This window comes from Priapulus caudatus, unplaced genomic scaffold (genome assembly GCF_000485595.1).
Source record: "Priapulus caudatus unplaced genomic scaffold, Priapulus_caudatus-5.0.1 Scaffold1112, whole genome shotgun sequence".
NCBI classification, from domain to species: Eukaryota; Metazoa; Priapulida; class Priapulimorpha; order Priapulimorphida; family Priapulidae; genus Priapulus; species Priapulus caudatus.
This window is the reverse complement of record NW_014578173.1, coordinates 48156-59824: the sequence shown is the minus strand read 5'-3', so window position 1 is coordinate 59824 and position 11669 is coordinate 48156. Positions and strand designations below refer to the sequence as shown.

At 46.9% G+C, this 11669-nt stretch overlaps 2 protein-coding genes across 3 annotated transcripts in view; one reads left to right on the top strand and one right to left on the bottom strand.

Annotated features, from left to right (window-relative positions):
• LOC106815432 (NF-kappa-B inhibitor-like protein 1) overlaps positions 1–5895 on the top strand; it is a 17105-nt gene extending 11210 nt beyond the window's left edge. Inside the window, exons 7-8 of one of the 2 annotated variants that reach the window (XM_014819891.1) lie at positions 5361–5494; positions 5805–5895. In XM_014819891.1, the coding sequence (XP_014675377.1) occupies positions 5361–5494; positions 5805–5874 (204 nt within the window). In that variant the 3' untranslated portion in view covers positions 5875–5895. The remainder of the gene's footprint in view (positions 1–5360; positions 5495–5804) is intronic. The other variant, XM_014819892.1, reaches the window with a different exon arrangement.
• A 539-nt stretch (positions 5896–6434) lies between these two features.
• LOC106815435 lies at positions 6435–9768 on the bottom strand. The gene is made up of 2 exons (XM_014819894.1): positions 9535–9768; positions 6435–6649 (listed from the first exon to the last, which is right to left on the bottom strand). The coding sequence occupies exons 1-2, from the start codon at positions 9719–9721 to the stop codon at positions 6456–6458; spliced, it is 381 nt and encodes a 126-aa protein (XP_014675380.1). The 5' UTR covers positions 9722–9768; the 3' UTR covers positions 6435–6455.
• Positions 9769–11669: the final 1901 nt, after the last annotated feature.

Here is an 11669-nt window from a genome sequence, read left to right as displayed (position 1 = left end):
CCTCTCCTACCATGTAAGAATCCGCGCAAAACTGGTAATGTGTCTGAAAGTCTGGAAAGTCTACATTCCTGCGATAAATCTTACATTCCCAACCCACCTGCGGAGATCATCAATCATACAGTCCAACGACAACCCTTTATACCCCCACCTTACATAACTAAGAATTGTGACTCTTACATCACTGATTCTTAGGACTCACCGTCGGACACCCAACGCCCTGCCTACCGACACCAGCACCCACGTGCAATCCATCAGCGCCCACCTGTGGAGCCTATCGCTTCCAGCCTTGCCACAGTTGAATCTCTGCCAGGGCACGCACCCAGATCTCACGGACTAGATATATATGTATATGGTGTGTATTACACAGGTTTGTCTCGGACAGCTACTATCATATCACCACTTTATAAACTCGATTATTATTTCTGAAGTGGGCCATGGGCAAGTATTTTGCTTCTATTCAGTCACATTAAGTGCCTTGATGAGTTTCGTGGAAGGCAGAATCAGGAACAATGACCTGTCATGTGATAAATTAATAGTGCACAACGGCTTTTTAACACATTATCTGTGACAGTATAGTTACAGAGAACAAGTACCCGCGGGCGTAGCGGTTGTTGTTTTAAACTCCGAATTTGTAGACACGCCATATTACGGTAAATATAAAAACTGCAGTGAATGCCTTCTGCCTCCTCAAGTTCTCTTTTCTCTTTCTTCTTCCCTCTTCCGTGTCTATACACACTTGCAGGCATAGATCTGCGGACTATCTCATGTGCGAAATCGCATCGTACTGCCTGCAAATATGCCATATGTCTGAACATCATACATGCTATAACACATCAATAGGAAATCATAACCATGCATAGGTGCCCAACTCGGTCCCTCTACACATGAACATCACAGATCATCCAGACTCCCGAGTTCCACTCTCCTACGCGCCAGCAAAATCAAACCTTAGACACACTCCACACTTGTTCTCGTCTGCGTTCCCCTATCGTCGGCATTAGTAGCTGACTACACACTTACGCCCTATGCTTCGGTCAACGTCCGGCGTGGTAGTCTCATGGACGACGTCACTTCCGATTACGTGCCGACACGCACTGTACGGCTCGGTGGTGCCTCCCGCCCCGTAGCCAGCATTAACTCAGACAAGGCACTGGGCCGCACTCTAAACCCCACCTCACACCACTTCTGGTCAGCGCTGCGCCCAGCCCCTCTGGCTCTCGCCCCCCTCGCCGTACGGTCCTGCGCTCAAGCAGACCGAGGACCCCCCAGGCTCGGCCAAGCCGAGGCCCCCCACGCGCGCCTACCCTCCTCACACGGCAATGGAACCTCTACGTCGCCCATCTACTCCCCAGCTCTCCCTCACTTGGTCTCAGCTGTGCCGATAGAGCAGGACAGGGCCGACCGCGACGCTCTACCACCGACAAGGCCACCGCTACACCTTGGTGGCACCCCCCACGATGCCGCCGGGCCTCGCATGCGTCGGCTCCTCGAACCTCCACGCCCTGCAAGGACAGGCGTCTCACTGACACGCTCCGAACGCATCCGGTCAGTTTCTTTACGATTTTCTCCGCGTGGCGGCCGCCAGCCACCGCGCGCGTCCGCAGCAGCGTCCCAGCCACCCCGCCCCCTAAGCTCAAAACCCCCCAACCAACAAGTCACTTCATATTGACAAGGCAGACCTGATCTCAATAGTGTTGTTATGCGTTTTGAATGGCTAGCTCATGAGTGCTCCTGCTTATAATAACTGATGATCGTCTATCACCTTGTTGGCATCGCAGCAGCATCTCATTGGAGGATGACCTACAACGGTCTGACCACGCCCTACCACGTACGCTTGTCTACAAGCAGCATCCTGTGCTCTAATGGCCCTATCTACCACGTTGGCGCCGTCGCGTCCCCCTCATTAACCCTTCCAGCGCGCCCTCACGCCCTGCCTGTCTCGTAAATCTCACGGGCAGCTCGTACTGATTATCCACTTCTCGCTCGTGATTCGCTCTCACACGCTACAAATCACCTTCTGTCGCTTCACACCACCCTCTCACTCACTCCAACACTCGTTTCGCGACAAGCACCTCACTCCGCTCCTCTCTCACCCATAAAGGAAATGCAGAAATACGAAAATAACACATACTCTCTCCAGCACATCTGGACCGAAAAAAATGTACTTGTTTGAATTCTGCATCTCTCACTCCACCCCAGTGGATGTTTGCGAAGTTACCTAGCTCAGTCCCGACACGATCAAGCGCTCTCTCCCTCGCGGCCATCCTCCATAATGATCGTCTCCTCACCACTAACACGTGCAGGCCTCACGCTCGCGCCACTAGCTCCGCTACCGCGCGGCCACCATCACTGCATACCTCGCCGCATACATATTCCTCGCCTGACGCAGCACGATCACAAAGTCTCTCCGCCAGAATCGCGCTCGTCTCGGCACAGGCCGCCACCGCCCCCCGCCGGGCTATCCATGCCCCGACACTACGCCGTTGTTCGCCCACGCTCGTTTTCCTGCGGATCAGGCTCTGTCTAGCAGCGAGGGTTCAGTGACTCGATTGTTCGCAACGTGAGTTCCTTGCGATCGGTTGTTCCGCAATGCCGGATCCTCGCGACTCGCACATCACCTGATCTCTGCACGAGTTGCGTCTCCCTTGCGATCTCGAGCCTTCGTCTCGCACGTGCGTTCCTGCACGCACTTCCGGCCTTGGCTCTCGCAACGAGGCTTCCGAGTGATCGGTTGTTTCACGTGCTTCTGGCGATCTGGTTGATCTCGAGCGCACGTTTCCCGTGATCGGTTGTTCGCACGTGGTTCCTGCAATCGGTTGTGCACACGCGGTCCTCCGCATCGCCTTGTTTGCCATGCGTTCCTGCAATCGGGGTTGTCGCACGCACCGATTCATGCCGATTGCGTTAAGGGTCATTTAAAAAATTAACTAGATTTGTATCAACCAATGGGACGTTGGGAGGTATGCAGGCCCTAGCCGCGAGTCCTAGCAGGTGAGGTCTGCATTCTACCTGTGGATCACAGCACACCCGTCGCCACTGACCACCTGTAACAGTACAGCTAATAAACCAGGGGCTCGTTGTCAGAAACAAAATTAGTATCAACATTAGGCCTAACCTCAACTCTTTCCGGCCGATGGGACCTTTGTACACTGCGTGTGACAAATTCGTAACGTTACGACGTTTCTGTCGACCGTCTGCGACAAACAATTAATGTTAAGACTACCGTTAAGTCTAGCTAAAGTTGTTTTTATCAGTGGGCCCGAGGGTTCGTTTCGACTCTCATGATCGTAATTCGACTCTGTAAGCAGCGTGACGTTCGACTTTAGAGAGGGCGCCACTTGCAGGGGTTTCGGCGCGGACGCACGCAACATTCCCTATGATCGCTTCTCACACGTGCGTCTCGCGTTTCCGACACGAGGTGGCGCCGCCGTCCTCGTCGCACGGCGGCCGGACGTTGGCGTCGTACTGGCCGGCGCTGTTGAGGTTGCCCGCGGGTCTGTAGAAGACGACGACGGCGATGCGCTTGCCGTTGTGGGTCGCCGCCTTGCCCACCCCGCACTCGGTCGTGCTCTTCCAAACCAGCTGCGTGAAATTCGTCGCCTCTGAACGGAGAAGACAAAAAACTAAAATTTACGTCTGACTCTGGCATCCGTCCAGCGGTACCGGTACAGTGAAATGAAACGTGCCATATTAGATGCGGTGTTTGATGTAGCCTGACTAAGCTGCGAGACTGAGGTCGATATATATATTCTATATATATGACTGTTTCTTGGCTACGTTTGAACCAACTGCGATCGATTACATCGATATTTTTGTTGCATTTTTCTTTTCAAATTATTGCCATTTCTACCCAATATCTACTAGGCTGCGTGCAAACAAATGTGAGTGCAAGTGCAACACTGTTAGCTATGATGGGCTGGTATAAACCGTATATATTTCCAAGCACAGTAGGCAGTCGGGACCTCTTGTCTTTACTGAGTATTCCGCATGTGTGCGTGTACGTGTGTGTGTCAATAGGGCCAAGGCTGTGGTTAAAAAGGTATCTAATGTCTAATGGCGCAAATTCTTAACTATGTGTGTGCGTGCGTGTGTGCGTCTCTCTCTCTCTCTTATATATTATAAGAGAAGAGAGGCCGATTTTCTGACGCAGTAATCTTCGCCGCGGTGAGCATCAACCCCACACCACCGATCTCAGGGTATACTGTATAGCCCGTGTGTCAAGCACCAACATTGGCTTATCCATATTTGTTAAATCCACACATGTTTGTAGATATAATGACGATGAATGGGCCTTAATATGAGCGAAAATTTTAGCAGTGTCTGAATAGTGATGTCAGAAAAGTAGAACAGCCGACTTCCCACGAATGTAGCCATCTAGCGGATAAAAGCCAAAACTTTGTTAATACCAGGTTACACTATGCCAAATTTATACATTTTTTTATTATTCACTCAGTAGTCAGTTGAGTCTCAAAAGCAGCACGACACACACTTTTAGTGGTTAATTTTCGTTCATTTGTATTTCTAAAATTGTAATTTGTCTGTGTATACATTCGGATATAATGTATAACATGGTACTGGTAGAAAGAATTAAGTTTGTTAAAATCAGGTGCTATTCACCTTTTTGATAATTTCATCTATGGTGACTTCACTGGTGCAGAACTCTGCCAAATTGACCAACTAATTTGGTTAAAATGAGGTGATATATCCATACGTTTGGAGAAATATTTCCTTTTTTTAACTGCTCATTTTTTTACGATGAAAGTGACCCTGAACTGATACCGTGCTATGTTGACGGGTTTAGTTTATTGACCTATGTATTTAGTTTAGTTTAGTTTTTATGTATTGTTTTTATGTATTGAGTCCATGTGGCTGGATAGTGTTTAGAATGTGAATCCAGTATGCTTCTCTTTCTTTTCTGATGGGGACCGTATGGGTGAAGGGGGGGGGGGAATATTTTAGAATTAAGTAAGTATATGTGGCTGAATTTGCTCTTAAAAGTTGCTCCTAAGCGTTTTTCCCGAGCAACGCCGGGTACCAGGCTAGTATATAAAGATATATATATATATATATAGAAGTAAAATCACACACGAACACCTATATGTAGATAAAAAACAAATTCAAATAATAGGTAGAAGGTGTTTAAGTTTTAGTACGCGAGCTTTCGAGGCGTACATCTCTTCCTCATGCTGCTGAAAGCCGCAGGAAGAGAAGTATGTCTTGAAAGCTTGCGTATTAAAACTTAAACACCTACCTATTATTTGAATTTGTTTTATATATATAATATATATCCATATATATTAAATGCATGCACATTCGGGATGTGACCCCCCCCCCTCATTATTCACTCACTCCTGTTCCAGCGGGGCTTGCTGAAGTCGAAGTGTCTGCTCTCCTCGTACCAACCCGTGATAACGTTATCAGCCATTGTCTCCGTCTCCGCGCTCTGCGTCACCATGCTGAGAGTTTCTCCAATATCTGCAGGTACAAAGTGTAGGTGCGTACATCCAGGCTGTAGCTGCTGCGTGTAGCACACACACGCGCTGTAGGAAACGGGGGTTTTTCCGTTCTTTTTGTGCATACACCCCCCCTACAGACTGCCAAGTATCGATTGAATAGGCTAGTAAGCAGCTTGAATGACTGCAAGGCGAAATGAAATAGGCACGTACGTCTTTCTTTACAGGGCCAGCCAGCAAGTGTTTTTTTGCGGGACCTAGCTCTTACTCTGATTGAGGGCTATGTTTTATTTAAGACAATAGCCGATCCGTTCATTAAATGATTTATGACCGTGTCCTTGTTTTATACAGTTGGATGGAGGCATTCCCGAGCGGCGGGGCCGAGCTGATGCTGTGCGTGTGGATGAAGCATCGATCCTAACACTGCAATTCTACCCGGACTAGAAAGACGCATGACTGTCGGCAGTTTCGCATTTCCCTCTTATTTCAACCACCGTTCACGCGTCGCCACCGTTTCATTGGCGCTTGAAAATCCTATTGCGTTTTGCAAAGATTAATCAGCTTGGAATCTACATTGCTGTCATTATATATATGACTGTGAATCTATATGACTGTGATAATCCTTATATGGATATTTTAACATCCTTTGTTCTCATTAAAGTAATGTCCTTCTGATCAGAGGTCTATCTTCTTCCCAGCGTACCTCTTCGCAGCAAGACTGAAATCGTTCATTTACGGTTCTGGAGGTGTGCTCGAGGAGTACAGGCATCGTGGTCCATGACCGACCTATTCCATCCCCCCAACCCTAATTCTAGCCCCAAACCATAGCCCCAAACCCTAACCCAATCCCAACTCTAACCCTCACCTTAACCCTAACCCTAACCTTAACTCCAACCCTAACCCTAGCCCTAACCCTTACATTAACCTTAACCACAACCCCAACCCTAACTCAAACCATCCCCCTAGCTCTAACCACCCCCTAACCCCAACCCTAACCTTAACCTAACGATGCTGCTCACCTTTGGTTTCGCTATACTGTAAGAAGCCCTTCTGGGCAATGCTGCCGGCCCATTGCTGGGCCATCTCGGCCAGCTCCCCGCTCCACTGTAGGGGCGCACTGTCATGCTGCGCTCTGCGTGTGTTCAGCGAACACAGACATCGCCACTCGAAGCTGTCTGTGCCTGGAAGCTCGTATTCTGTGCAAACATGAACAACCCTTGCTTAGAACGGGGAAAAACATTGTGGCAAGAACGAGTTCGCGAAAATAACACGTTATTGTTTTTGTGGCGAACATGCATAGTTATGGAGTTGCGTGTAAACATTTCAGCACCGTCTGTCAGCCTTTCGGTCTAAGCGTTAACTTTTGTTGTGGCTGTAGGCGAACGTGTCGATGATTCAGGCTAATTTGTGTGATGATCTTTTAATGTGCAAATGGTTATTGAAAATTTCACCTGCTGTGAACTCGGGTGTTAGTTCTCGTTACGCAAATAAATACCATTTTACGAACTAACAACTTGCATGTTGAAGATTGCTATATTTTCAGGAGATTTTTCTACATATAATACAAAATATATCATGTATTATAGACATGGTACACAATATGAAAGTGTCAATGACACTGTAGCTTACCTTGGGTGTGATAGAAGAGGGAGGGGGGATATATAAAGCAAGAGTATATGTGGGAGAACTCCCATTATATACTCTTGATAAAGATATATGGATAAGTTTTGATGCGAAAATAAATGTTTCAGATCTGAAAGTCTGAAATCTTGACGAGAGATGGCGCTACGCATAAATGATCGCCATTTTGGTTTTCGAATATCGCGCAAATAAAAACAATAAAATATTCCAGTCAAATAATGTAACGAAGAATCTAAAACACAATATTACACGTATATAGGTATTATTGTAGAGTTGTTAACCAGTTAGACGAAATAAACGTAATAGGACGTTGTCATCTCTCCCATAGGAGTAACAACTGTTTTGGAGCTAGCCTTACACATTCATATACCAAAATTTAACAAAATCGAATGAATCTAGATGGCCATTTTCATTTTTGCCAATAAGTGGGCGTGGCTCGAAAGTAGGTTACTGACGTGCTCCAAAATAGGACGTTCAAATCTCTCCCATAGGAGTAACAACTGTATGCAATTTAAAACATGTGGGTCAAACGGTTCTTGAGTTATCGAAATGTTGACGAACGGACGGACGTACGATGGACGACACCCCATGGCAATAGCTCATCTTGACGATGTTAATGTGAGCTAAAAATGCAGGGTTTGTGAGCAGAACAGATCATGGGCACTGAAAGCTAACATTGTGAAATAAGTATAGCAAATTACAATTGCAGTGGTTGCTAATATAGGAAATATACGAATACCCTCCACACCAAGGTGTAGTCACGGACAACAAAAACAACACTCAACCGCATAGAAAATAGGAGTGAATAAACGTTAACAAATTTGTTTTTATTAGTTCCCGATAGAATGTATAGGTCATGGTGCTATCATCCGCTTCTTCATGCATCGTCTGGATAGCAAAGAGCTTATAATGATAATAATCATTATAATTGCTCTTTGTGGATAGTCACGGTCGAGCTGCACTCATGAAATCATGACGTATGACCTTAGACGGCCAGATGAACATTCTCTATGGGTAAGAACAATCCTTGGGTGTTCCAGCCGGGTTTGTGTTGTCGGAGCTTGCACTTAGGATATTTCAATGCGATAGGAAACCTAAAACCGCCCCCCTCGGTGTCTTTCGTGTTTTGTAACGCTTTGTAAGTGTGCATTGCGAGTGCTAGGGAGGCGTGGATTTTGCCGTGGATTGGCTGCTGTACAAATACATGTATATAGGCTCGTGTGTGCGTTCCTTTGCCGTCTGCTCTGCACACTCTTGTATTTCTGCGCTGTGCAGCGGTCCCTGAATACGTGCTAGAGTGACTCACTCACCATCAGCAGTTCTAAGCAGATTGAGAAACGGTAATTTCAGACGGACTTATGCTAGTAGCAGTGATGTATTTTTTGCTGTTATAGGAGTATATAGTTTTGGTAATGAACATATGCGCACATGCATCACACGTAAAATTTGCATATGGTAATTATAGTGTATATATGTAACCAGCAGCTGGTTCGCAGGCTGTCACATCACGCGCACAATTGCAGATGCTGATTATAGGGCCACTCTTTATATTCTGTCAGTTGGCCCCTATAGGTACAGTCACGGGTGAATAATGACAAATTTGTCATTATTCGCCCCTGGTACTATAGTACCTGTACACTGTATAGACAGTTATTTTGAATGAACATGTACCAGCGTAGATAGTCCAGTATATATAGAGGTGACTATCATATATCGGGTATATATCATCACGCCTAGGTCGTTGGCAAAACATACAGTTCATGTTTATGTAACTATACCCTGTAATACACACGGGCAAATACTCTCAACATTATACAGACAGCATTTTTTCAGGATACATTTAAAGTATGCATGTCTAGTAAATTCACAGTAGAGCAGTTTGATAGTTTTTCCCAATGGTAATTCTGTGAAAGATAATTATAAACAACAATAAATATCCCATGATATCCAACATTATATACCATATAGCAATAGTTTTATGTATTATTATCGCTTATTATTACGGATAACACATGAAAACGCCTTTTGCACATCCCAATTGTGAGGTTATATACCCATGCACGCCTTAGAATGTAATATTGGCATACTCGTGATATGCACTCGTCTGCTATTCTATTCTCGTATGGACGCTCTGAGTGCGGATATAGGATCCGATTTCTGAGTAAATAGGATAAAATTTCAGGGGCGGTACCTTCAATGCTACATGTGAGCGTGCGTGCGTGCGTTCGTGCCTGTGCGTGCGTGCATGCGTGCCTGTGCGTGCGTGCATGCGTGCTTGCATGTGCGTGTGCGTGTGTGTATGTGTGAAAGCATCGGTGCGTGCGTGCGTGTACATACCTGCGTTCGTGCGTTCGCCCGTGTGTGTACATACGTCATGATACGTGCGTGCGTTCGTGCGCGCGCGTCCGTGCGTATACACACGGTCGTATAGCGTACTTACGTGGCGTCTGGCTGTCCGCTGGCCAGAGGTAGGTGAGCGGGCGGCGTAGGAGCATACACAGCCACTGCCACGCGTAGAGAATGTACGAGCAGACGACAAGCTCCATGCTGCGAAAACTCCATCGCACACACGCGTCGTGTTTACGTGGCATATCACCGGCAAGACGTCTGTCTACGTCGGTGTACATCTGCTGCTGCTGCTGCTGTTGTTGCTGCTGTTGCTGCTGCTGCTGCTGCTCCTGCTGCTGCAGGTACCGGCGCCTCCTCCCCCCACCCCGCCCCTCTCACGCTAGCTGTCTCTCCCTCTCTCTATCTCTCTTTCTCCCCCTCTTTTTTATCGTCTCTCTCTTACACACACACACTCGCTCTCGCTCTCTCTCTCTCTCTCTCTCTCTCTCTCGCTCACCTACTCACTTTCTTCCACTCTCTCTCTCTCTTTCGCTCTCTCTTGCTTCTCGGCGCGGCTGGAGTCGCACGTGCGCGATGCGGTCTGACAGCGAGTCAGAGGATGCCGTCTGCACACCGGCTGTCTACGGGTCACGTGACGGCGGCCGTAAATCAAGTCGATCGTGTCTGCTGAGCTGCTAACCAACGTCGTGGTTGGTAACAACAACATATCGCAGCTCGTAATATCGCTGTGCTGGTACTCTATGACAGGGGCGGTGGATGTTGCGGGCACGTCACACGTACGCGCGATCCATTCGGGTTTAGGTCGTCGTGTGAAAGAGTGTTCGTTCGTCTGCGGGCGAGCCATAGCATAGCATAGCGTTACATAACGTAGCATATATAGCATAGCGTAGCATAGCATAGCATAACCTACCGTAGTGTAGCATAGCATCAGGAGTGAATGATTAATTACTCGGGATAATAAATAATCAGGAGTGATATATTATCTATTATCGCTAGATCAATTATTATTCACTCCTGATAGCATATAGCGTAGCGTAGCATAGTATAGCGTAGCGTAGCATAGTATAGCGTAGCATAGCTTAACGTAGCGTTGCATAGCATAGCATAGCGTAGCATAGCGTTGCATAGCATAGCATAACGTAGCATAGCATAGCATAACGTAGCATAGCATAACGTAGCATAGCATAGCAGAACGTAACGTAGCGTTGCATAGCATAGTATAGCGTAGCATAGCATAACGTAACGTAGCATTGCATATCATAGCGTAGCATAGCAAGGCGTATAGAATAGCTTAGGTTAGCATATACTATAGCATAGCATAACATGGCCCAGCATCGCATAGTGTAGCATAGCATAGCATATGGAATAGTATTCTATATGCTATGCTATGCTACAATAGCATCGCATAGAATAGCGGAGTCTGGTATCACATAGCTTAGCACGCATATAGGGTTGGGTCATCGCTTATTTTTCAATTAGCGAGACATGGGCATTGATAGACCAATACATCGGGCCCTGAAAATTCTTATAATCTGACGCTATTCTAGGGCCCAGTAGACTTATATAGACAAATTTCGCGCATTTTTGTACAACAGTATTTTTGGGCTGTTTCGGGCCGTGTATGAATGGCCTCTAAAATAATGTCTGATTGTAAAAAAAATTCTAGAGCACTATTTTATTGGTCTTAAACATTGACAGCTCCGCAGCGCATATTCGGAGGGTTCTTTTACATGCGCACGCAGAGCGAAGTTCAGTGCATCTCTTAGCGGCATCGCTTGACAAGAAGCAAACAACCGCGAGTTGACGTATTAATTCTGTTTACTAGCTATGGCTATATAAGTAGGCTACGTGCCATCCACTGTTAGCGACGCATTAATTGCCGTGTTTGTAAAAGCCGGTTTAGACGCTGTACGTTTACGAGTCCTCAAAACGATGTTACGCACGCATGCGCAACGCGATAAGGTATCGCAGAACCCCTGGGAAAATTTTTAACTTGAAGGGGCCCGAGGCATAAACTACACTGAACCGACCTGGGAAAAATCGTAATTAGGTTCTATAGGCGTTCACGTGTAGCGTCTACCATGTTCTGCGCACTGATTCGTGATATTGTAGCTATAGGAAGCGGTAGTGTACGTGTGTGTGCGTGTGTGTGTGTGTGTGTGTGTGTGTGTATGTGTGTGTGTGTGTGTGTGTGCGTGCGTGCGTGCGTGCGTGCGTGCGTGCGTG

Coding starts and splice junctions, on each gene's coding strand:
- LOC106815435 (XM_014819894.1), bottom strand. CDS start 9,721: ATGTACACCGACGTAGACAGACGTCTTGCCGGTGATATGCCACGTAAA. Junction 6,650..9,534: donor AGCGGACAGCCAGACGCCAC/GTAAGTACGCTA, acceptor ATGTTTGCACAG/AATACGAGCTTCCAGGCACA.